This window comes from Nothoprocta perdicaria, unplaced genomic scaffold, assembly GCF_003342845.1.
Source record: "Nothoprocta perdicaria isolate Ctin4 unplaced genomic scaffold, notPer1 scaffold_50, whole genome shotgun sequence".
NCBI lineage: Eukaryota > Metazoa > Chordata > Aves > Tinamiformes > Tinamidae > Nothoprocta > Nothoprocta perdicaria.
In genome coordinates, this window is record NW_020455755.1 from 3194326 (window position 1) to 3221792 (window position 27467).

General features: G+C 42.7%; 1 protein-coding gene across 2 annotated transcripts in view; it reads right to left on the bottom strand.

Moving 5' to 3' along the window:
* TAOK1 (TAO kinase 1) overlaps positions 1–27467 on the bottom strand; it is a 59748-nt gene that overhangs the window by 18861 nt on the left and 13420 nt on the right. Inside the window, exons 1-10 of one of the 2 annotated variants that reach the window (XM_026047817.1) lie at positions 17106–17141; positions 14850–15076; positions 11049–11120; positions 8946–9047; positions 7566–7611; positions 6556–6652; positions 5895–6008; positions 5014–5105; positions 2302–2395; positions 916–997 (exon numbers count right to left, since the gene is read on the bottom strand). In XM_026047817.1, coding sequence (XP_025903602.1) covers positions 916–997; positions 2302–2395; positions 5014–5105; positions 5895–6008; positions 6556–6652; positions 7566–7611; positions 8946–9047; positions 11049–11120; positions 14850–14981 — 831 coding nt within the window. In that variant the 5' untranslated portion in view covers positions 14982–15076; positions 17106–17141. Of the gene's footprint in view, positions 1–915; positions 998–2301; positions 2396–5013; positions 5106–5894; positions 6009–6555; positions 6653–7565; positions 7612–8945; positions 9048–11048; positions 11121–14849; positions 15077–17105; positions 17142–27467 lie in introns of those variants that run through there. The other variant, XM_026047816.1, reaches the window with a different exon arrangement.

A 27467-nucleotide genomic window follows, 5' to 3' on the forward strand; every position in this document is an offset into this window, starting at 1 on the left:
TGAATAGCATCCACTTGCTGGTAGAGCAAAATGTGGGAATATCACTGCAGAAACATGGTCAGCACAAAACCTCCCCAAATAACATCACAAAAAATGTAAAAAATGGTAAGTTAAAAAAATTATGAACAACGCTTTATATCACAAAAGAAATCCACCAAAGTCATGCTTAAAATAAAGCTGTAACGTCTAAGTTTCACGTGAATTGTGCTCACTTAGGAACATGTCATCTTTTTGCAACCATCTAACACACTTGCTTTGTTCCCAGACTAGAGCAAAGAAAATATCTGCAGCTCACAGGAGCACAAATGAAGAAAGAAAAGCTAAGAAATAAAGCAGAAAAATCTGCAAATGACTGAGGCTTATTCATGTCAAGAAAAGGAGCGTGGGGAGGAAAAATTGTATTTCTCTGTTCCCCTTTCTCCCCCTGGGATACTATTAGGACACCAGATTTCAGTTCTACATGTAAAGCACATAGGTGATGGCAGAGGATAGAAAGCTTGCAGGGGTATATATAGCATAGAATAAAGAGGGAAGTAAGGGAAGGTATTTGGTAACTAATGCGTGGCAGCTTTGTCAGGATTAATTATAGTCACTGGAAGGAGAGATTGAGCTTAAGAAACTGAAACTCTCTACAAGCCGATGGTCACTCAGTGTCACTTGCTGGGATGTTCTTTTCTGCCAAGAAGGTGGCCGGCTCAGTGAGTCACCTGGGCCACTGCTTGAGACACCGCAGACGGGCAGGGACGCCAGGCAAGCCAGTAGAACATCTGTTAGTTCTCAGCTCACAAGTGTTAGGGACAACAGGCAGAGCATCGTTAACCATAACCTGGCATTGTAGGTGAGAAAGGAAGAAAACTGCAGGGCAGGTCCCTTTTTTAATATTATGTTGAGAACAGAAAGGACAAGCAAGCCAACCTTCAGAAGCTCCTCTGATGTAGGCCTGTCTTGAGGAATTTTCTGGAGGCAAGAATCTACGAAGTTTCGAAAATAATCAGACCTGTGGCAAGGACAGGAAAAGAATCCATCTCAATTAACTCCCCAATTTAATTTGAAAAGTTCAGTCAGGAACCCAGACATTCACATGTGTGTGCTGCTAGCAGCAAGAGCAGGGACACCCCACGCATACCCAGGACTTCACACACAGCCTCCAACACCCCTGTGCACAGCAAAGCCCATGGCTACTAGCAGGTGGAGTCCCTTAGCCTCAGCTTCCAGACAAAACAATCATTAGGAGTGTAAAAATATGGGGCAATTCAAGAGGAAAGAAAAAGTTCTGCAGAAAGACACAGGCACCCATGTATTTTAGTGCATGGATCAGCACTGTCAAGTTCAATTTTGCACTGATTGAGGCTTCTCGCCCATGCTGGCCGCTTTTGGCAAGTATTTCATCCTCCAAATGAAATAACCCACAGTTCCTGAAAGCCATGATTTCCTCAGGAAAAACACCTTTCCCTCTGCAAGGGGAAATTACGCATTTTGCCCTTCTTTCTCTGAACAGAAGTTTTCAGAAGGGTAAGACTACATTCCGAACATGGCATTAGGTCAGTTGAACAGGTTTTCATTTCTCCCCATCATCCTCCCTCCCACATACAATTTGGAGTATTGCTACTGCATTTTTTTCAGTAAGTTAAATTCTTTCATTTTGTAGTCACAAAAATGCATAAAAATGCATTTAATGCATTAAATGCTTTATCAAGCATCAGGGTGTGAAATAGCTTAATGTGAATACTTCAGTAAAGATTTTTTTTTTAAATACAGCAGAATATATTATATAAGAAACCTAGGATTATTGCTCAAAAATCATAATTTGCATTCTTTTTTTACATTAGTTTATTGAAATGAATGTTTCTAAAGAAAATCTTCAAAACTGGGAGGCACAAAGCATTACTACTATGCTTTACGCTTCTGAAGTTCATGCAGCATAAATGTGCCACACACAAGCAGTATCTTTATCTTGCAAGCTATACTCCAACAACAAAGACTTAAGAATTGGCAGTGTGGATTGTGATTAAGAAACACTGCAAACACTCCTTTGGTTAGCCTTTGAGCTTCTAAAGTTTGCTGACCCATGAGCTGAACTTACTGCAGCATCTTTCAAGAACTTTTTCCTGTTCCTGCTATATTCTAGAGTCTGGAATAGATATTTAGTGATTGGTCAATTTTGTATGTGAAATGTACAGTGAACCTAGTAACAACCTTCCCCATCTTCCCAATAGGAATCCAGCCATCTCAGGAGCTGAGATGACAAAGCACTCCATTTATAGCAATTCCCTACAACATTCCTCCCCCAGCAATACTCACCATTCATTAGACTGTAGTGTAGGGGATTCATTCTGCGCTATGTGATATAAGGCACTCATCGCGTTCATGTTAAACAAAGGAGGCTTCCTTTCCGCTGCACACAAAAGAAAACAAGTTTTATATAAGAAGATAGTCTCAGGTTTTTGCTATTTTTTAAATTTTTGTTTAATTTACATCCCTTTAAGAAGAAATCCCATCAGCAAAAATCACCATTGCCTGAACACAGAGCCCCAGACCAACCCTACCCTGCAATCAGATAGATATGTTGGCATATGTCCTATACCATCAGTTTCTCCACTGCGGAAGATGAAAGCACTCAGAAGATCAAATGCCTTGTCCTCTCGAGCTTTTAAATTATGTAGTTTATCATAGTTGAGTTCTCTGACTCATCTTAATGTACTAAAATAGGAGCAAGTTAACAATAAGCTCTATACTCAGTGCTTAGCCACTAAGTGCTCTTGGTTTGCTTTTTGTCCCTTCTTCTTTATTCTTCTTCCTCCTTTTTTTTTTTTTTTTTTTTTTTTTGAGCTAGTTGCTTAAAACCTAACAAGCACCAAGCTCTTGTAAAGCAGCATTGATGAAGCACAAGCGGGTTGCAACAGCCACCGACTCGCACTTAACTGACTAAGCACAGAGGCAGGAAGTCAAGCGGAGGCTAAATCTGAATATTATTTGGAGAGTCACATTCTCTTTGGCTCTTCTCTCTTGCAAGCTTGTGTTACTCCTATAGACTGACACAGCATGCAAGCTTAATGAGGAAGGAGATGATCTCACTGTAACAACAGAATCGAGGCTTCATCCCAATGGTTATAGGGGAAACCTATAAATGCAGCCTCACTATAAGCAGCCCAGAGAAACTGCTCGAGCTCTAAGGACGTTCTTACGCCAAGGGAAAAGGCAACAGAAAAACTTGCCTTCCTGGAAAAAAGCAAACAAGGAGGGGAAGAAAAATACAAATATATCCCACAGTCCAGGCTCTCATTCTGCTTCTCAGTTTGGATTCTATTAGTAGCACTGTGACAAATGCAAACTCAGGCTTTTTCTTCTTTTTTTTTTTTTCTTTTTTCTTTTTTTTTCCCCAAAACAAATATTTTGCAATAACCTAAATATCAGAGATTGTGGTTAACTCATCAGTATTAGGGAACAGATTATTCCTACAAATTCCTCCGAATTGGCAAATCGAGGAGTTAAACCTTTGCTGAAATGGAGCAGTTTACCTTCTCTGCTCTAATCTGTCAGATAACCACTCGTGTCTGCTCGAGCCCGGACTGATTATCCATTAAGCTATTTAAAAGAGCAGTTCTCCTTATCTTTGCTCTCTTAACCCACCTGAATAAAATGCAAAATCTTCAGAAAACACTAAGAGGGAGCCCTCAACAGGGCCATTCATTAGCCCAAGTCAGAGAGGATGAGCAGACACCTCTTTCCTCTGCCTTCTTTGCCCGTTCATTCAAAGCACCCCAAAGGAGACGACGGCGCAGATGCAGCTGAGAACGCTCTACTGTCCTGACCCAGTCTCACCTCCCAGCAAGCTCAAAGTGCTTCATATTGCAGGAATGCAGCGTGCAGCAAGGCGCCCGGGGGTGCGGTCGCCATGAGCTCAGTGCATTCCTGGGGCCGCGCGCCGCCAAGTCGCCCTAGCGCGCTCCGAGCGGGAGCCTGTCGTGACCGTCACACCCCTCCGACTCGCTTTATATTGGCAAGGACAACATGAAACGAAATAGAATAAACTTCTTGCTCTGAAGCGAGCATCTATTTCGCGTCCTGGAAGAAAATGAAGTTGACAGTTTGGAATGCCAGGCAGCGTTTTTAGCTAAACTGTGCGGTTCCCATGGATTAGCGCGTTCCCGGGAGCGCGCTCTGCGCCGGCAGGCTGCTCCATCAAGGCTGCTTGGAGCACGGGCAATAGGAGGTGACAAGGATGGCAGGACAGCCCCAGGTACAAGAGCAGGAGCCAGCCTCCCCATCCCAAGAGGAACTTGGAGCTGGGTGGTTCTGAAGAGCTGCGTTTTGCCTATCAAGTAAATCTAAGCTGTGCTTTACTGAGTGTATTTGTGTCCCAAGAAAACATTACACATTCCTTTTACATCAAATGCCTTGTTAATAGAGCCCCTGTAAGCTGATGTTGTGCTTTAAGGAGTCTGTTCTAACAGCAACGTTCTCCTCCTCCCCTGCCCTCCTCTAAGGGTTAACACTTCAAAAACTGGATCACTTCAGACTTTTAAGAGATTTTCCTGCTAAGGGTAATAGCAAATGACAACACACGCTGTATACAGCTACGAAGCTGCCTCAAACTTCAGAGCAGCAGAAGTCTTCAGTATTTCTCAAATTTCCTTGCAAACAATATCACCATTTTACCACTAAATGTTTTTTCACATTAGTAGTTTACCAGTTCATTTCTTAGGCTGTTCAACAGGCAGTTTTCAGTTTAAAAGTTAACTCCCTCACCCACAGAACATGAACCTCTAGCAATGGCATTTGGCTATTTTCTTTGCACAGATATTTTGCCGTGGGTAATAAAACAAAACTTAATCAATATTGAACTGGAGATTCGATCCATTCTGGGGGACTTATTTAGCCCTCTTCTACAAAATCTCAACCCCAATGAAATCAGAGAGGGGAGGAAGCACAGATACTCTTTTGACTTCAAATGCAGAGTACGTTCTACATATTAAATAATCAATTCTGTAACTTTCAAAGAAAATAACTTACCTAACTCGATACAGGTAATTCCAAGAGACCAAACATCTACTTTGCCATCATATTGCCCTTCATCCATGGCTAAAATTACTTCAGGGGCCATCCTAAAATAGGAAATAGACGCTCATAAAATTCTGTGCACTGCAACATACCATTAACATCAGTATTTCAGGGAATTTCACTAATTCCAGCTACCATAAAAAAGCATTCCGCCAAGATATCAAGCACGAACACAGGTTACTGTGAACAAAGACCAGTTCTTATGTGGACAACCATTAAAATGCCACACAGCTGGGCACCCACACTAGCACAGGCCTATAAAGAGGCTGCGCGGCGTTTTCTTGGGCTTGGCCCAACTCAGTTTATGAGCTACCACCTTCGGGCCCTCCCACCTTTCCAATAGTTCAGCTGGCTGGCTGGCTCTGGTGAACTAATTACAGCGTGCAGTTGTGTAAACAGCACAGATTAGGTGCAAGAGATCAAAAGGGGACAAGGGATCTGCAAGGGGCTTTGCTCAATGAGCCTGGCCTTTCCTATGAAAGAAAAAACACTGCAGTTATTTCAACAGCCAGATGCGGCGAGAACATGTGAATTGCTAAGGCCACTGGGAGGAGTGATTCAAATGTATTATAGATAATTAAATCCCACCTCTGTAGCACTTGAAGTCAGAGCAAGTAGAAGAGCAAAATAATTTTTATTACTTTTTGCAAAGAGCAAACGCACAGAACCACGATTTCTGGAAGTCAGAACCTAGTTACTGTTTGTTTTTGTGCGGCACATTTTAGCACTGGAGGATCACAAAGCTGATTCTTCTTAGAGTGCCCCAGTGCAGGACATACGCAGCGAGCGACACACGAATGTCAAAGCCAAAACGTGCAAGACCCTGAGCTCACCAATATGGCGTCCCCACAAAGGAGTTGGCAGGAGATGCTATGGAAGCAGATCCAAAGTCAGCAAGCTTCACCTGGCCAGGCTCTGTCAGCAGGATGTTTCCTGCCTTGATATCTCTGGTTAGAGAACACAAATGCTGGTATTATTCCTCCCCTGTAAAGGCCACCTTCTACAGGACAGACTATAAGACATGCTACTGATCATACTAAAATCCAGCAGATGCCCTAATTATCAGGAGCATTTGCATGCCCAGCTTGTTTTGTATCTCTCAAAATGTATCTCTTCATTTAAAATTGTTGATTGTCTCAATATTAGCATTTTTTCCCCTTTACCGAGCAATCTTTGCACCGAAGTTGCTATGAGCTATTTAGGCAAACTGTGTACTCAGGCTGCCCTGCTATTTTCTGCTTCAAGGGACAATCAGCTTAGTTGTTTCAAAGCACTTCCATGAAAATTATGAACACCAGATGTAAGAGGTATTATGTAAGGAGATACACAGCTTGCTAGTATTTTACTATTATTATAACAAACTAATTCAAGAACATATGGGCACTGCAAGAGGAGAATATTTGCTTACAAACAGTAAACTCATGATGAAGGGGATGCAGGCAACAAGGTAAATTACCTGTAAGTGTGTGACACAGCAAATCTATAACCACTTACCTATGGATCATATTGTGAGAATGCAAGTATGCTAATCCCTGGAGAGCACCATGGGTAATTGCTGCTATTTCCACTTCTTGCAATGGCTTTTTATGAACTTAAGGAAAGAATTTATTTGAAATTCAATATTAAAGAAAACAAGGCAGTTTGCGAGCATGCAGTGAGTACCAATAACAATGCAAACACGGAGGAAAAACTAAACCTTCCTCTTGCTAGGTCCAGTATGAGAACCAAAAGCACAGTTTAGAAATAGTTCACAGCACAGCACACGTTCTCTAATGAGATAAGACCCAACTGTAACACAGCACCTATTTACTATCAAAAAATAGACCAATTCCCTTACAATTTCAGACTACATTCTTCCAAATATCCATCTGAGACTCAAAGCTCAGTTTTCCATTAAAATAGTTAAATCCGAAACCCCAGAACTCCATGACAATTCACACATAGATTAATAAATTGTTGCAATACAGGTGACTCCTGTGCAATTCAGCCTTTCATCCTACAATGCTTCTGGCAAGGAAAGGAGATAAACAACTTCCTGGCCACATATATATCTTCCCCCNAAAAAAAGGTTCACTTCAAGCAGTCTGATAGAAAAAGGACCATTTAACAAAAGACCTCATTGAACAACCCCTCAGTACTGCTGCAGGACTATTTTAGTCAGCAGGACTACAGTTGTTAGTAAGCATTAGGATCAACAGCAAAGGTTTGCAGAAATAAATCTTGAACTGTCATGACAGGAGAACCTCAAACTCCAAAGAAAACAAATAGCTGACTGACAATTTGCTTTAAAGCGACACGAAACAAAGATAAACCACACACCTAGGAAAGCTGACATTCTACAGGAGAATATTATGAGATTTTGAATCAGTGTCGCTGCTTATACTGGAGCTCTGACCCAAAATAAAACCATATATTGAAGGATCAAGGACAATTGAGCAATTCTATAATCTCCTATTTCAGTATAATGCTTCTGAATTTTAATCAAATAAATGTTTATGACATACCTTCTAATAAGTCTGAGGCTGATCCTAAACAATATTCCATAACAAGCTGCAGGAGAAGAAATCAAAATAGTTATTAGAAAGTCATTATTAGTCAACACATATTTACCAGATTTCTAGATTGTAAGTGGTGTATACAATGTTATCCACATTGAGCTTGCCCTGTGTCCAGCAACAAGGAAGAGGACGGGACAAAACTTCATCCCAAGTTAACATTTTATGAGTAGATTGCCTCCTTATGAGCTCAGTACGCTTAGACACGTTGCTCTTACACAACAGCAAAGGAGGAAAAAATATGCAGGATACATGGTACTCATTAGAAGGAGCAAGTTATGTTTCTATGTTTATCAAAACAAACACATAAAAAACAATAAATAATATGTCCTTTAAAGCCATGAGAGCTCTTTTAGAAGAATTCTGACAGCATGACAATGCCAGTTACAATGTGCTTTTCTTCCAACTACTCCATACAAGCAAAAATCCCAGCACAAGTAAGCTATAACAGCATAAAAGCTCTTTGGCTGATATGGTTTATCCTGCTCAGATAACTGGCATATGCTGTATCAACAAAAGCACTTTTTTTGCTGGCACAAACTGTCCCTACTGTAAAAAAGAGTTGCTGGTCTCACCGCACAGACACACATTTTTTGATGTAAGCTCAACTTTGCTGGAAAACAACAGAACTCAGCCATAACAAAGCAATTACTTATAATAAAAGCCCCATCCCGCCACTGTCATACTGTCACCCTGCACAGGGACAGCTCTCACTGACGCTGGCAGAGCCCTCCTGTCGAAGATGCTAAGTAAGGAAGTTGCTAAGGAAGGCTCAGCCATTGCCTGCTGCATACTGCATTGCTTGGTTTATACATGTGCCCCTAGTGGGAATTCAAAATTTACTTTAATTAAGCTTTTCTGTTCCATTAAAATACAACTGACCATTTAATGCTGGCAACCATTCAGTTGTCCTGTAAATTACTGAGTCACCATTAACGAACGCAGCAGCACACCTAAAATGCCATTACCTGACCTGCGAGGATCTAATGAAACTGCCACGCTTGTCTCCCAGGCTCTAAAAACTCCCTCCCCTTTCCTTGGGCCTGGGATTTTTTCTTTTTTTTTTTTTTCTGATTCTTTTTAAAATAAAACATTCCTCAAGCTAAGGACACTGAAATAACAACACATAAATCAGCAGACTATGCAAAAGAAAGGGGAAATTTCCTCAAATCTTGTTTCCGAACACTACACTCCATTTCACTGAGTCCTTGGCTACTTTTCTGTGTGTCTGTGCGATGTGAACATTTAGGTGCCTTCTGAGAGGCAGCTGGAGATATTTTGTTTAAAGTGCCCCTAACCAAGGCAATGCAGAGTGCAGTAGATGCTCACCCATGCCGTATGCTCCCGCAAATAGCAGCCTTTGTATTCTATACTGTTAGGATGTTTTATTCTTTGGAGGAACTTGACTTCCTTAATAATATCCTGCCATTTCTGCAGAAAAGAAAAGAAATAGAAAGACTTTACAAAACTGTTACCGTATTTTTCTTGGTGAAGTATGTTTATTTATTTAAAAATAGTCAGAAACAATCTTAAGATTTGAAATTCAATTTACATCAACACTGTGATGCTCATTGCTCTACTCTTCAAGAGATTCACAAAATAAGTAGTCTTATCAAGATAAGATCTCTTATCAGTGTAGCATATGGATAGGACACAATGGTAAACATGTGATATCTGAGCAAGTCCTCAAAGAAGCAGCAATGCGTTTCTAAGGGCTGCCATTTCTGCTGTCAAATCAAACATATCCCAACTTGAAAGAGATGCACATGACAAAAGGTGTCCTTTGGCAGGACCAGCTGCCTCTCACTTACTCTGCAAGATGTAAAGATCTACCCCTATAAGTTACATTACATCACATGGGGCTCCACTTGTCAGCTGCTGAATATTACGGTTTTGGTAACATTTCTCCATTTCTGAACACAGGAAATTGAGAAATTAAGAGAGCCCCAAGATCACACTAAGAGCACAACGCTACACAGTATAAAGTTCCCTAACTTATTTTTGGAATGAAAGTTCCCTAACTTATTTTTGGAATGACATAGGTACTTATCATATGGAATCGTTGCTCCCAAAGATAAAAATCTTATTATGAAACTAAGTAAATATAAATAATACTGGAATGTCCTTAATCAATGTTACTTGTATAGGCTAGAGAAGAGCTCTAGCAAACTTCTGAACAAAATAAATAAATACAGAAATAAAACAGAAAGTGTTTTAATCCTGGTTCAAATGCTTTCTTCAAAATAAAGACACATATGCATTGAAGACAAACAAAAGCTATTTCTGCAGCATGCACAGTTTGTTTCGTGTGAATGCAGTATTTATAGCTCGCAGCAATTAAAACAGTAGGACAAGTAGTAGGTACAAATTATTCTTTCATCAGTACATGGTTAAAAAAGCCACTGCAGTGACAAAATAGGCACATGTACAGCAAATTTAACTATGAAGCTAGAATTTAGGACTGCTGAAGACACTGCCACTCCCCACTGCATGCACTCAGGAAAGAAATAATCCTTCAGTTCCTTCTTATATCAATGATCAATACGCAGAATTTATGCGCAGAAAGTGCGGAGAACTGATACTCCAGAGTGGAATACAGGGAATGGAGGGCAGGAACCACAAGGGCCTTCAACAACAGGCTTATTTTTATTACAAACATGATTCTACAACCTGATACACCTCCTTACCAGAAACAATACCAAACGAGCTGCTCAGCTTCGAGCCACGCTGGGCTTTTCAAGAATCCGTATTAGCACTTAAACATCTGAAGCACAAACCCAATTATCTCTATTAAGTGTCCTAGGAAAAACCACACAACTGGGGTGGCCGTGAAAACATTTAATGTTTAAGTCTCTGCTTTTACAGGAGACTCTTCAAAGCCTACCCAAAGCCCCAGCTCCGGCAGTTCTGCTGTATTTATGCCACTGCTCGGACTCTCAAATTCATTCATTTACCGTCGCTCTTTCGCTTTTGGTTTAGCTCCTCAGCAGCAGAGTCGCTTCAGGGGAGGAGGCCTCCTGCCCTACGACTTCGTGCAAACAAGATTCCTTCCGAATCTTTCACTACTGCATCAATGGCCATCATTACTAACAACAAAATTTAAAAAAAAATAGAATGGAATTTTTAAGGTCAAGAAGATATATATTTAATAGCTCTAATATATTATTTTAATTTATTTATTTTCTGCACATTTTAGTGGTCCCACAGAACAGCCTTGCATGTCCAAAAGCAATGCATCTTTTCCAAGAGGAGACTAGGCAGAATTTTGCTGGGAAGAGCGAAAGCAATGGGTTTCATTTGCACAGTTCTCTCATTCGCCTTTGCTGCCCTAGGAAAGGCCTCTGCAGCTGTGTAGCCCAGGCTAATTAAAATCATCCTGTATAATAAGTGTCTGCAAGAGTTCATGTTTAATGTACAAGATGCTCCACGTACCTCATTGGACTGTTTCCCACTATAGGACATTTTCTTGATGGCCACCACTTCATTGGTGCGCACATCACGTGCCTGTAATATTAAAACATGATGCATCAGTTTATTCCGAGCATAAATACGATGGGAACCAAAAACACACACAGGAATTTATGTCTGCAGAGAAAGCAGTAAGAAATACTTAATTCTCTGCAAAAAACTAAGCAAAATGGATAAAGTAAACATCTCCGTGGGGTGACTGTGCTATCTCTTAGAATTTGTGACTCAAGCATCACTTCCAATTCAAACTTTTATTTTTGCTGTCCAACAGCATCGTTGCTTATACAGCAAAAGAAGTGAACGTGTTTTTTTCCTCACACTTCAAAGGCAGACTTCCTGACTTCAGATGATAATCACCTAAGATAAGGGAAGACAAGAAGTTCTGATTCACTTAGCACCAAAGCTATGGCTCACTCGCCCTTGCAGGACAGGAGACAGGCGACTTCACCGTGCAGCAATGACGGGCCCGAGCAGCACCCCGGGCACCCCGGGCACCGCTGGGGATTTCGGCGGCACTGGGTGGGGAACAGGGAAACACGCGCCGAGGCTCTGAGAAGCACGGGCAACTTGCACACACAGCCAAGTGACACAAATCAAAATTGTGCACATCCCAGCACTCGCAAGGATGGAGGAAAGGCTCATATTTAAGGATTTGTTTTATCAAATACAGTCTATTGGGGCATGGATTATTGAAGTCCTAGGACTCAATCTTTTGTGAAAATGTTTCAGTCAATATTTTAATTTTGCCATTCATTCAAGATTCCCAGAACCCCTGTCCGTCCCTATTTCATCAAGTTTACTTATGGCAAGCTTGAACCAAGACTTTGAGTTTTCCTTTTGTTTTAAGGGAATCTTTCTTGCCTTCTTGCTAATATTACAACAGAACAAAGATTGAGGATTTTAAGATAAAAAAAAGGGAAGAATACAATCATAACTCCTAGATCTTTACTATTTAGAGGCAAGCTCTGAAACATTCAAATCAGCCAGCAAATAAAGCAGCAAAGAGAATAGCAGAGCAGAAGGAACACAGTTGTAACAAAAGAGTGGGGTTATTCTTCTGCTCCATCTGCAGGATTTCGGTACAGTAGGTTTCCTGTGTCAAATAAAAGCTATTATTACACCGCAGAACACGGAGCAGGGCAAGGATAATACCAAAATGATTCCGAGGTGCCAGACTTGCAGTTTCTAAGAAACTAAAACCATGAGGTGAACTGGTAGTTTATGTCGATTATAAAAAGAATAAAGCAACTTTCTGCCAATGCGGGCCTTTTTTTTCAGGGCAGAAATAAGGAGGAAAACAGCAACAGTCTTAGCCAATTATCACATATAATAAACATATCGCCCCTGCCTCGGCGATCACTGAAGGGAAAGAAAGTACCACTAACAGTAAAATTGCACTTAAAAAATTGAATATTTCAGGATTTTCTGATTTTATTTATTAGTTATTCCCCCATATTTACTCTATATACTAAAAGTGATTCAGGTTGCATGCAATGAGAGTAGATTGATGTTGGTATCTACATCAAAAAAAATGGAAAAAAATAAAAAAGGGATAAATAATCACTGACTATTTGTATAACACCTACAGTTCCTCATTGCTATGGCTGGACAAAAGGGGAACCAGCCTGGCCAAGGCTGCCGTGACTGTTAAAATCACTGAGCTTAGCTGGCTTTTTTTCCCATGTTCCTTGTGATCTCGAATAGCTAAAAACGGCTGTTCCTAGACAAAAGGTATGAAGATGTCACAAGGCCGGCTAATTTAAACAATTCGAACACACCAAGCTCTTTTAAATGACAGACATTTATGTGCACACATCCTGCTTTCCTCTGCGAACCCTGCACAAAGGATCCAAATCAGGTGACTAGAGCAACTGCTGCACTAACACAAGAGCTGCATGAGCAAAGAAAACCTTTACCTTTGGTAAAATGCTTTTAAATGGTTATTAATTATAATCTGATATTACATTGATTAAAAGTGTTTAATAGTTTACATTAGCCGGATTCAAACCTTGGTAAAGAAACTTAAGAGATATTCCTCTCACTTTTTTTTCTCCCGTAAAGCTATCCAAAACATACACTCCCTAATTAATTTATTTTTACTTTCTGCATTTACACTCAACTTCTCTTTCCATGCCACCTTTCTCATTTCTGGTGGTTTATGCTTGACACCAAAGTATGTTGAACAGCTTCACATTGGAGATGTCTCACACTGGTAGCAGTGAGAGGACTCTGTACTTTTTAATTCACAGGTTAAAGCTTTAGAATACAGAAATAATAATAGCTAATAATGAATTTTCTTTGCAGGAAGCATCCCCTTTCATAGCTAAATTATTCCCTGCCCCACGGACTGGGGTAGTGTAGTATGGTGTGCTTATACTCTGTCTTTTTGCAAAGAACTGCACATCTGCACTGCAAAGAGGCAGGCTCCCACTTTAGTGAACCAACACTGGCCTACCCTGAATTATTTTCCACCATTTTAGACCATTAACCACCTCTTCTCTCTTATCTTCTAGGAAAAGGAGCTGGTAATGGGCGGTCAGCCCTTACAAACACTACCAAGTTAAGACAAGTCAACAGACACTGCAAAACGCAGCTTCTCGCCCCTGTTTGCTACAGCCTTTAGCCTCCAACTTGCTTGGAGGTTTTCTCTAGCCCTGAGCTAGCTTTGCACGCCCCTATGCCTCACTCACCCTGCTGTAAGACACAGCACTCCCGAAAAACACTAATATTTCCACGTAGCAGAAGTCAGATTTATCAGGTCTCCCTTCGTATCTCCTCTTTTGCCAGAGTGAATACGTTATAGTAAGTGAAGGACCACAGGTGAGTCCTGTTTCATTGGAAAACACTTTCCTCCCTCAGATCTGTTCCCAGACAGCTCACAGTTTTAAGCAGGGAACAAAATTAAGAAGCTTTTCCTAATTAGTTCATCTGTGCTGCATTAAATTTGTGCTGGAAGGTTCCCAACATGGTCTGCTGCAATTATTAACAATGAATAGGCATCTCATAAAATACTGACACAAATGGCTTTCTGAAGGAGAACTGGCAGGTTTGGCCACACCTCCCATAATTATAAATGAGAAAAGATTTTCTGAGGAAAAGGGGTTTTTAATGAAGGTCTCACAGTATGCACTTGGGTTAACATCCAGCAACCTGCAAATGAAGTTACCATGAAATTTCCCACCTCCAGCTACACGCACAGCCTGGGAAAAATTCTGCTGCCCAGAAGCTTGTGCCAAATAAGCAGCTTTATATGGATGAACCCTGGTATTTGTGCCTGCAGCACGAAAGGAAGTGACAGGGCAACTGATAGCAAGAGCACCAGCGTTCAGGTGGCCAAACACAAGGATGGCTCGAGGGGAGCCTGCGGGGCATGCGAGGTTGCAGGGGACTTGATCGCTCTCCAGGGACAAGGGCTGATAAGGAAACACACAGACCGAGAGCACCGAGTCGCTGCCAGCACCAGGGGTGCAGCAGAAGTGAGCTTTAATTTGCAGATAAATCTCTACTCGCAACTTAACCACGCATGTAAGACTAGCAAGCAAGGACCAAGCTCCCCATTTTTCTTTCGGTTGGCTTGCAATCACCTTAGAGATATTTCAAGCCTGTGAATGGAGTGGGGCTGTGCAGAAAAGCATCCTTGTCCCCAAGATCATTCAAGTAGCTCGACATTAATTTCATTCCCTCACTATGTACAAATAGTCAACGTCCAGAACGCAAAGATAAAAAGAAGCACAACCAACATTCGCATGCTACAAAGCTACTTACAAAATAAACTGCTCCGAAGCTTCCATGGCCAATCTCTCGGAGATCTGTGAAGAGCTTTTCTGGATCTTCTTTGAAGAAGAGCTCTGCAATTTCTGGGTCCTTCAGGCTGCCCGCTCGGCTGGTCGATGGCATCCTGCTGGGCAGTTAGCCGACTGACTATCTGGGTTTAAAGTGCTGCCTCAGCCCTTGGTTCATCTGTATGAATGGAGCCTCTTCAGCATGGATTACTGCAAGGGAAAGATTGCAAACCTTCAGTGATTATCCCGCTCTCCACGAGTCAGAGACAAAGCCCCACAAGAGCAGTTTCCAGCGCTTCCCGAGCGAGCATCCCCACTGCCCAGAACAATGCAATCCTTCTGGGGTGATGGCATCAAGGTCCAACTGCGACACCAGCCAGGCATTTCTACAGAACACAAATCAGCTTCCGAACACAACCTGAGCCCACATCCCTCCCTCCATCACCTGCCCCTGCACAAAAACCAACAGAATCTCTTTTGACCTGCAGTGATAACCAGATTGCCATTAGGGAGCCAAGAATACCTCAGTACCTTTCCTTTGAAGAGTTACACGAGCCATCTGCTAAATTAACAGCTGGATTTTTTTTTTTTTAATGGACTACTCCATTGCATATATATGTCACAATCTTTGCAAGACAAACTATACAGTGCAAGTTTGCCATGTATGAACGGCCACTTCCATTTGCTAGTTCTACATGTACATCTTAATTGTGCTCTGCATTCCCGCTGCTGCAACTGCGTTCCAGCTAAGAAGGCAGTGACTAATTTTTACTCATTGCAGCACGCACCCTGGGAAACCTTTAAGGCTGCTCCTTCCATGACTGAGTCCTAGTCCCTCCTGCCTTTTCCAAATCTAAATTTTCTATTGACTGAGTCCTAGTCCCTCCTGCCTTTTCCAAATCTAAATTTTCTATTGACTGAGTCCTAGTCCCTCCTGCCTTTTCCAAATCTAAATTTTCTATTGACTGAGTCCTAGTCCCTCCTGCCTTTTCCAAATCTAAATTTTCTATTGACCGAGTCCTAGTCCCTCCTGCCTTTTCTATATCTAAATTCAAGAGCTCTATCTCAAAACACTCTTCAGACTCTTAATCTCCACCTATTTATTTTAAGGAATAATATCCGACAGGAGCTACTGATCTCCACATACCACACATGCATCCTGTGCTTCAGCAGATACAAACATACATTTTAATTTGATAGCACATTATGCAGCCCTTTATAAAGGCCTACAACTGGCAAGCAGTTTCTTCACGGGAACTCGCAGCTTCAGATGCCATTAGGAAAGTATGAAATTTTCTGTTTACACTGTGCATTGGCTTTCCTGTATTCAACATGTGCGTCTTGGAACCAATCCACCTAGCAATAAATGTATGCTTTAAAAAATGTGCTAAAGTCTTATTGTCACCAACACCCACAGTTCTGCATCCCTGGCAAACAGCTAATCACAAAGCTCACTCCTTTCACCAAGGCCTTCGATCAAGACCTGCACTTTTATGATTTGTATTTTATATCTTAAGTCTGTTTTTTAATAAGAAAAAGCTTTATAACTTCACAACTGAGGAGAAAAAAAAAAGACACTTAATCCAAGTTTAACAGATATACCAGAAAGCCCTACGGCTGTCCATTTCTCCTCCTTTTCTGGGTGTAAACTCCACCTCTCTCCAAGTCTCTATACCATCAATGAATCACTTGTTTCCTCCTCCCCATGGAGTAATTCCTACAGGGCTGGAAAACAGGCCCAACTCCTGCCTGTTTACACTTTGTGGTATCTTCTTTAGCCGGCTGCAGCACATGGAAGTGCCAAGGATTTGCCTGATCCTCCTCAGCTCCAACACCAGCACAGAACACGGCCACGCCAGCGATGGCCACAACACACCCAGCTGCAAAGCCTCCATGTTTTCCGCTTAAGAAACATGAGAGAGAGAGGATGCAGAGAAGGGAAGGGAAATCCAGCGTTTCTCATCGCTTTCCTGCAAGTGGGCAGGTTTTACAAAGATTTACAAGGCAACCCAAAGCGTGTTTCCTTCAGGGACTCGGGAAAAGATGGACCAAGCACCAAAGAAGATCCATACATGAAACCAGCAGCTGTTCACAACCACTGCCCGGTGCTCCCATTCCTGCAGCCGCCTTGGAGGAACCTTGGAGGAATCGGCAGGCCCGGGCAGCAGGGAACGGGCCGGGAGATCCCACCTTCTCCCACGTATCCCAGGAGAAGACCGAGCCGCGGCGCAGGCCGTACCTGCAGCTACACGGACGAAGACCCGTTTTTCTCGTTGTTATTTCTACCAAGTTTTCAGAAAATAGAAATCCATTTTAAGGAAAGCCAACAGAACATTCTGCTTGATTGCGGCGCTAACAAGCGCGCAGCACTGAGGGACAACTGTTTCGCATTTACAGCCCCGGCCCAAACAATAGACAAAAAGCATCAGTGAGAGCGGCGGGCGCGAGGCGCGGGGGGAAGGGAGCTGATAACCAGAGCACACTCGGTATTATTGAGGAATGCTTCTTGGAGCGGCCGTGGTGATGTCATGTTCCATCTTTTAAGAAGCATCGGATTCTCACAAAAAGGACATTGTTGTGGGAAAGCAACTGCTGCGGGCCCACAATGCCCTCCTCCCTACATCTGTTGGGCAGAGGGGCTAGGCCTGGGCCAACCTGCGAGCGCGGCCAAGAGTCGCGCGTCCCCCGGAGCCGCGCGGCGGGCCCGGCCAAGCGCCCGCGCCGAGCAGCGCTGCCGCTGCCCCGCGGCCCCGGCTCCAAACGGGCAGTGCTTCCCTGCTGGAGCCAGCCCCAGGCTCTGCGTTGGGCACCACGCACCCCAACGCACGCGGCTCCCACCCTGATCCCCAGGAACGGCCAGGGAAATTTAATCATCTTCCCCCGGCTCGGAATTCACTTTTACTCTCAAACGCAGCAAAGGAAAAGCACTCTGTGTTCAAACCGCTGGTTAAAGGAATAGTTGGAAACGCGCACGTGACTCTGTGCTTATCGCTCCATCTGCTTGAGGGGAACAATGAACTGCATTAATGTAAATTCCAGCCATAGGGAAGCTTTACACAGTCGTACTTAATAAACGCTCCCCCCCCCCCTTTTTTTTTTTTTTTTTTAAGGATGCTACACTGTTCAATTCCCTCCATCTTCTTGCTCATCCAGACAACACACAGCCCAAGTGCTGCAGCTCCCGCGGCCGAGGGGCTCCAACACCGGAGCGCTTTGGGGAGATGGAAGTGAAGCTGGGAGAAATGGCACACAGAGCAGTATCTGTATTACTTTAATTACTTTAAATATATTAAAAACATAGATATGCCTTAAGATTTAAAAGAGTTCTACCTAAGTTTCAGCTCGTGGCTTAAGTTTAAGTCACAGAGCAGCAGGCAGCTAGTTTTCTAAAGTATGGTCAACCTGGACTTTGGCATTTCACATCCTTTCACAGCACAGCCTCTTTCCTAAAGCTTTTTAGATTAGTGCAGCTACGCCGTTAAGTGTAATTGTTTCCAGCGGCTGGGACGGATCACCTCATTTGGAGGCCTTGGATGGGGTGGCCAGACGCTCACCGTGGCCAGGGAAGAGCCAGGCCCTGCAGATGGGATGCAGCATCCTCTGACCATGTCTCTGCTGGCTGAAGAGCAGCTTATGCGTTACCTAAGGTGAGAAACCTACCTTGTGGGCTGCCAAATCAAACAAAATGCAGCTCTTTACACTCCCTACGCTTACAGGTATATGAAGTCCACGTATACACAGCCCTTGAACGAGTGTCACTGTGATGCCAGAGGAGGAAGAGGATGGGAGTCTTCTGGGCTTTCACATCCCTGCCCATCATGCTCAAGTCAGAGCACTCCTGCAGCCAAGATCCCCAGGACCCTGCAGGGGAGTTCACACAAAACCAGTGTGAGAAAGTAGAGATTTAAACCATATGCTACGCAGACCTTAGGAAAAATGCAATGAGAACTGACCATATGTTTAGCAAGGCTGTTGAAAACAATGAAATCTGTCAACCACTGTCCGCGCTACAATAAAGCACTTTGCTGCTAGTGCCATGGGGAACTGTTTGCAATACACTGTTAGTGCCACAGGTAACTGCTTACATGTAATAAGCGGCTACACTAGGAAGGGAATGTGCTTAGTCTTCTCTGCAAAAGAAAAATTTCAAACCTATTCATTAAGCCTTGCACCTATCCATAGTATTGTTGTTCAGATCCACACCTGGCCATAGATCCAGGAGAAAAGCAACAACCAGACTGTACCGATCTGCACTAAACAGCAGTGAATCAAAGGATGTTCACAAGGCTGTAGAAACCAAGAGGTGACAATTAGCACAGAGGCTTCCTTGTACATTATTACCATTAAAATACAGCACGCCTTCTCCATACAAATAAAGTTTCAAGGAATCAACATATTCCATGTCCTTCGGCTTCTATAAATAGGAATATTATAAACAAAGTTAAACAAATACCGCACAAGCACAAAATGGGAGCGGATTTATGCACTGTACAATAATCCATCATCCCGTGTCACTCTCCATCTCACCAGGTATCAAGCACCGTGACGCAGGGACTCCTCAGAGCTGGAGTCCTACAACGGCTAATAAGAACAACAGGAACGCTGTCCTCCACTACCAAATTAAGAACAAAATTAATTTGCAATTTGAAGTGTAAATGTTGCATTGTATTATAGTCTTCTGTTATATGATACCATTAGAAAACTTCTAAAAAATTTATCTTTAGCATCAAATGTAGAAACACTATACATTTCTTCCCAGTAAAAATACATACCACATTTAAAAATACATTAGGGTATCCAGCTACAGTACCCAGGACCTTTAGAGTTCTATCTGCTAACAGTAAAGACTGTACAGTGAATCTCCAACATAGAAAACCACTGCCCCTTCACATCACTTGGCCAAAGTCAAAGGACACCCTCCACTCCCATGAAAGCCTAATTTCAATTGGAAATTGGCATTTACGATTTTTTTCTCTTTGGTAAAGCATCCACACTGCATATGGTGCAAGCAGTTGCTACATCTTAATTTCCTCTGGCAGGATATAATGCAAGGGCATCAAAAGATGGGGAATGAGTGTCATCATGCAAGCGTCAGAAGAGGGGAAAAGGGATTTTCTCTTAGTTGCATATGGGACCGTTTGGGGGAGTATATGAAGCCAAGATTAAGTTATCCTCTCAACACACCATTACAATTTTCCTGAACCATTTCCAGGTGACAATGAAAATTTCCACCACTATTGTAGATACGGTAAACCTGAACTACTGGAAGTACTTTCTTTTACTTACAAACAGTCATAAAGCTAGAGTTAGATGGAAAGAATGCTTAAAATACAAACTGACTTGCTAAAATTTCTGTTCGTTTTTGGTATGGAATTGAAGACTTGACCTGCAAGCATAAATTTTTGAAGCAGCTGACAGATAATTTCTTTTTTTTTTTTTGATAAGATTCAGAATAAAAGCACATAAGGCAAGGAAAGAGAAACAGCTATATTGTAGAGTGCACATTGCTGTTTGCACACTCCTGTGAAGAAGTCAGTATTTTCAGGTATTTTCACAAAAATATTAACTAAGAGATACAGATCTTGACTAATATAGACCAGATACATCAGCATGCCTGTGAGCTGTTTAGCAAACACCATGCAGACTCATCTGGACTTTCAACAGAACAGTTGCCCATCAAATAGAGAAAATGTCATCTTTGACATATATTTAAACTGCCAAGGAGGTTCTCCCAGCACAACATGTAACTGTGTAGCCCTGGCACATCATCATTTTATCAAGGCTATACCATCATGAGCACTAGCTGTTATACGACTGGTAGTAAAACACCTTATCTACAATCCCTCAAAACAAGGTCACCAAGTAGGGAAAGAGAAGACAATGTGATGAATAAAGTAGGCAGCGGCTGAGAGGAGGAAAAACAATCCTGATTTTCCTCAGAGATGTATGCTCTTGCAGAAGAAACGAGATGTTGCAATAGCCACTCCTTCAATTCATGTGGATGTTTCTGAGATATGAGACATACTGGAAAAGATGCTAAGTTCCAGAACCAGAGGAAAGGGACATATTGTACCCTCGTGACACCAGGAAGCGCTGCTGCACGTGACTTTAGGAATGATGCTACTATATGCGATTTATTCTTCAAAATTCATATAAATCCCTCCCTGTATATCAGATTTGAAAACTGTAGCCAGCTGAATACTAGGAGTAATCTTACCTGGAAAGGACAGAGATTACCTACTGTACATGGCACCACTTTATTTGCTGCATATCAGAAGCTGGGCACTAGGCAGGGCTGGTGTCCCTAGATCCTTTCCATAAGGCTCTGACACCAAGAGTTCTGGTGGCTGGTCTGGAGGTCAGGAGATCTGCAGCCAGTGCCACGTTGCTGCATTCAGCACTGCCTTCTCCTGCTTATTTTTCTGCACCCAGTCTCTTCTTCCTCCTAATGAAAGCCAGAGCAACCTGCGAGCGGCTTGACACGCTCTGCACACATGGAAAACAAGTCACGCTGCTCACAAAAAAGGCTGTTTCCTCAAACAGCTAAAATGCAGCGTCCTGTCCAGGCTCGAGGACACCGTGGCAGCTGGTACCAGAACACTCGTATTCTAGGCGACTATCAAAATGGAAAGTCTAGCAGCATCCTCAGGCCTCTCAAAACGGACAGCAATTTTAGTCTCTCAGTTCACGTGAAACCACATACTGCAGACTACTCAGGTTCCTGGGTAAGTCTCTCCCACCAAACTAATGACATTGCTTTTTCCGTCTCTAGCTCTGCAAGAGAAAAGTCTTACTAGAGTGACAATTAAGAAAATAAAACAAGAAATGAGACAGGAAAAACCTGGAGATGCAGCAAAGGGCATTCAGCTCTTCCCGGGCCCTGCGGAAGGGACAGAAGGGATGCAGGAACCTGCAACTTACTTTTACTATTAACTTACTTTTACCACTTAGTAGGAGGAGCAGCTGAGAAGAACAAACCTGGCTGGCAAAGTCACGAACTTGCCTTTCTCTCCATTATCTGAAAATCACTCTTTTTTGGTTCACTTGTTCTCTAAGCTGGATCCACTAGGACTATCTGTCACTAGAGACGACAGAGATGCAAACGAATGGCATTCTACCAGGGGCTGTTAGGAAAACATTTAATATTCAGGAAAAAAATCCAAAGTGCTGCCACAAAACTGAATTAAAAAAAAAGAACTACACTGAAATACTGCCAAGCAGAAGCAAAACAAAGACACTTGGAAGGAATTGAGAAGACTGGACTGTAGAAGGGAGCTGCAGTCCAGGGAAAGCCCCCCGAACAGTGTGCTCTAAGTGCTGCTTTTCAGCCTCAAGCCTATATGCACTAAATGCTCCTCTGTTTGCTCCAGCCTCCTGGAGGACGCGGAGAATGGAGAGGCTGCCCTGGCTCCGAGTCAGGAATCGCTCCCGCTGCCAAAGCTGAAGCAGGTGAGATGTCTGCAGCTGCACTGGACCCCTTTATAGTTTTCCCATTCTCTCTTCTCTGTGCTTGGAGGAGCAGCAGGTTGCAGGGATATGTGCTGAGGTGGATCCTTGCAGCTTTTTGCATGCGTGAGCTTCTACGTTCAAACAGGCTTTTCTTCCTCAACACAGTAAATTTTTCTTCCTCTGACAAAGAACCAGCCTACCATTCCTGCAAGGTTCCTCTGCAATTATTCCTTCCTTCCTCTTTTTGGGTGGTGGAGGAGGCTGAGGAGTGTTTTCCTCCTGGAAAAAGCTCTTTGGAGATATTTTTCTTGCTCTGCTTCAGCACCTCTATTTTTTTTCTTGTATTAGACTTCTTCACAGAAGAGCCTCGGGAAGATACTTTTATCTTTGAGTACTGCTTGTGCTCCCTTACACAGGCAGCTGGAGCTCGCGCGGCTTACTTTGATTTCCCCTTAAAATTCTGCCACTAAAATGTCCATCACCAATACCCTGATTCACTTATCCCAGTCCCCCTTTCCAGTCCTGTGGGGACCCTCACTTCCCAGGAAGATCCCTAGTCCTGCAGGGTCACTCACGTCCCAGGAAGGTCCCCAGCACAAGGGACAGGGAGGACTCCCCAGAGCTCAGTGGGCACGTTGAAGATCAGTGCTCCTAGGCCGAGCCTAACTGTTCCCTAGGATGAGCTGTACCAACAAAGCCAACAGAACAAGCAACAGTTTTCCTGTACTCTCCATCCCATTCTGTGTATTTCTGATTACTTCTACAATCTTCTCATTTTCTTTTAACTAGCACAAAAGACAGCTCTAACTAACCAAGCCTATTACTGCATTCAAGAGATACTCTAACCACAACAAAATCCATTTTCATAACGTTTACATATGCCAGTTATAAACAAACATAAATACACCTAACTCTAGCAGTACTCTCGAAAATAGTAGTTACCTGGCAATTTCTTTTGCATATGCACTCACTCGAGAAACGTTCACTACTGATCTTACCCCTTAAATAACATACAAACGACAGACTGCAGATGCAGCTGAAGAAAGAAATATTAAGGCCAAGACGCATCCAGGATTTTAGGCTATTTCTCCTGTTTAAAAGAAGGCCTCCTGTATGACCAAGAGACACAGACCTACAGACTAGCTGAGGAGCAGCCAGTGCTCATAGAGCAACGTCAAGGAAGTTCAAGAAGTGCTAACCATGCTCTGACACATTAACACTAACAGCTCCTGAATCCCTTTGCTTGCAATAGCTCTGGTATATTTATTATGAAGGTCAGCTCTAAATTTAGTAATTCCTTAGGCTAGCAAAGCTTTGAGGAAGGCAACCGGAAAAAAATTAAATCTTCTGCCCCCCTTCTTTTGCAATTCATTAGATTCAGAGTAGTTGCCAACTCTTTTCCTTCACTACAGGAAAGCATCACATTAATACACAGCGCGGGGCTGAATCATCCGCGGACAACCCTCTGCGGCCACATCTCTTGCCTTAAACTTTAATGACTGAAGAAGTTTTGAGCATTAAGTGAGAAGAATTGCCTGGCGGGAGGAGCTCTGGCGGTAGCGCGCGAGGAACCCGCCGAGGAGAGCGGCAAAACCAATGGGCAGCTCCGGCTGTTCCCATTAATCCAGGTGGGTGTCAGGAGGGGACAGGAGCTCAGAGAAACCACACAACCTGTTTTACCCTGGAACCCCAACTATGCCGAACTTTAAGGTGGCTATTTTTGATTCAGCGTAAAGAATGCAGAGTTCCGAAGCGAGCTGGGAAAAGCCACATCATCCTGGAGAAAAGCAGTAATTAAAAAAGAATTATGGTGTTAAGCTTGATTTTAGAGAGGAGGATGGACAAGAAGTCTTGCTGACCAGTAAGAAAATGAAAATATTTGAGCTGTGTGTGTAGGATAATTGCCTGCACGAGGATGATAGGAAGCTCCATAGGATGATGGGAGCGTGTGAGCAACGAGGTCTGCCTCCCAGGAACGCGGAGAGCTCACAGCTCAGGATCTTATTTGAGCAGGCAGTTCTCCAAAAAAGCCAACCTGGCAAAACTGACGCCTGCAGGAAGGATCTGAGGTAGCAAAAAGATAAAAAACACAAATTGAAAAAGCCAAGAGAAAACTGGAAGACTGTAGGGCCATGGTCTTAAAACAAACTAAGGAGGGAGCCCCAGGCAGTCACCCAGCCTGCTCAGCCATCAGCGCAAGGAACAGCAAGAGAGAGAGCAAGGGTCAGGAAAGGAGCTGAATTGTTTGCACAGAGAAGGTAATTCTACGCTGTGAAAAGACTAAATATAAGTTTTGTCACAGAACATGTATCAAGAAAGCTGATCCTTCAATAAATTTGTAAATTAAATGTTATTGTTCCATCAAGGTGAGCAATAGCTACTCTAAAAGTTTAAAATAACTCAAAAATGAAGCTGTTTTTTGTCACTGAACCACTATCTCTTCCACACAATGGCTGCCATTGCAGAGAACTGTATGATTATGAACAGAGCTAAACACAAGAATTAATAGAACTAATAATTAGGGGAAATGCATCATTCCGTGGCTATGAAGCACCAAAAGGTAACAAACCAAACATTTACACACTAGAATACACGCCATTAAAATAACTGAAAAACTGAAGAGGATTTTCCAAAAGTTCTGGGCATACGAAATTATTATGAGTATTAATTAGTTATGGATAGAGAACAAAAAATATTACCTCTGAACTGAGAACTGAAATGGCAATACAAATTTTAAAAAAAGAGGTCAAATATATAATTAAACATTTCAAGCATGGAAAAAAGCCCTTGCAAGCACAGGATGACCACAGATGCTGTACAGACCTTGCAAATGCAGTGTCTCCCTGTAAGTTACAGAATGGGGAAAAAAAGACAAATCTCATTTAGAGCCAATAGTACCAAAAATCCACAATAACCTTTAAAATCAATGTGAACAAGAAAGAAAACTGGAGATATAAATTTAAAGAGTAAAGGATAAACAAGCACAGATCTGGTCTTAAGTTGAAGCTAATTTGAGATGGGTCTTTACAGACTACTCAATGAAAATTATCCTCACATCTGTTTTTGGGTTTTTTTTTTAATTAAAAAGAAGAATTAATACGGAAAATAATATAGAATTTGACAAAATGTTAAGGAAGTTGCTGACATGTCTGCTTCTGAATATTGTTCTCCCCTGGCACCTACCAGCACAAAGGTGTAGTCCAAAAGGTTCAAAAAATAGCAAGTCAAATGCCTGGGAAGACACTGAAGAGAAAGGTGTAGAAGTTAAAAGTCCTAAGAAATCCATGTAATTTGCCCAGATAGCCATGTAATTTGCCCAGATTTCAAGAACAAGGGGACATGCTACAAAACACAAGAGCAACTATTTTAGGAGGGTGAAGAAATTCAACCAATCCAGCTACACGGAGCAAAATTAACCTACAGATATTACTGCAAGGTACTGAGGCCAAGGGATACAAACATTGCTTTTATAAACTAGGCTTTTATACGAACAAGAACATCCACAGACAGGCCAGGTAAAGGTATTTTTGAATGCTCTCAGCAGCTCTTTTGAAGCACCTAATTGCTGCCATGGTCAGAAACACCAGGGACAAGTGAACACACAACGCACCAGATTCAGGATAGCAACCTCCTTCCTTGCAGTCTTCCTTAGGATGAAGCGAACATCATTTCATTTTTTAAAAATATAATAAAAAAGAGGAAATTCTGGTTAACACAGGAGCTTATAAAATATACTATCAGACACAGAAGGCAAAATTAATTGAAACAGAAATACTGACAAAGTTGCTACGTCCTAGTAATGCGCACCTATGTCTTTATTGCACTGCTGTCATTATGGGGAAAATGCTGACGAATTGTTTAGGATCAGATTACAGTGAAAGGTTATTCTGCTCTTTCTGAAGGAATGACCAAGCTAATGGAGTGTCCTGGAAGAGGACATCAGGAATTCTGCACGTGTGCAGAGCTGCTTACCGACATTTGTAATTCAGGATAGATTCAACAAAGGTAGAATATATTTTAATATTGCAAGTAAAGAGTTTAGGCAGTTACAGAATATTTTAATCTATCGGATTATCTATAAACTGTGGGCCTTTACTAAGCAGCTATTTCAGGCATTTCTAAGGCCTATGAACACCTCATTTCCTGTTGGAATTCCCCAAAGTAAAGGCATTTAGTTCAGCTTTACTCCCGCTGAGGTTGTGTTTATCCCTCCTGTCCTCACATGACTGAACAAAACAACTTTGTAAACAGCACATGGCAAGAGAATGCTCAAATAATAATTAAAAAAACCCTCTTTTTTTCCCCCCTCCTCTACATTTTGCCTACTGGAAGGCAAAATTTTCCCTTTTGGAAGAAAGGGAAGTGCACAAGACCCCTCCTTTCCATGCCTGCGTTGATGGTTGTCCTGCATTTCCACACTAGGAATGGTGTGGTCCATCCCAGCGGGTGCCTGTGACCCAGCTGGTCAGTGCAACGTCCCTGGTGCTCCCCATGGCTGGGTGGGCACCACAGGAACCTCCTCTCCTGGCACGGTGGGGAAGCCTGTGGTCTGTTTGCCCAGACGTTTGGGGCACGTCTGCTAAAATCCCATAAATGCAGGGCCCTCCTGGAGCGATTCTGACGTCGCTTTCGTCTCATCCTGGCTGAACGAGAGGGAATGGAAGGAGAAATTTGGGATGACCCGCTTCCCAAATCCAATCCAATCATAGGTTTGTGTGCTAAATTACAGCTGGTCCGTTCACTGAAACCTCATCTCCCATGTACTTATACACCCATTACCATAGTAACCAAATTCCTCAGAACGTACAGTGCAATTTTTGAACCTAGTATATTAAAACAAAATTAAGGTTACAAAGTCAAACAGCCCAAAATTAGGAAGTGTCAGAATTAAGACTAATAGCTCCCTGGCCAACCCATCTTAGCTTCTGCCTTCCTCCCCATCTCCAGGGCTCCCAAGCCACCTCGCCCACAAATCCCCATCTCCACTTCTCCCTCTGTCCCAGCTGCTTTCCCTCTAACCCCACCACCGCCTCAATGTCACCGCACTTCTGTCCTGACCTGTTCTTATCGCTTCTACCTCATCTGCCTCATAAACCTTCTGTGTTTGCACGAGACACCCTCCTCCTCCACACTGCCTGGTGCTCTCCAGGGG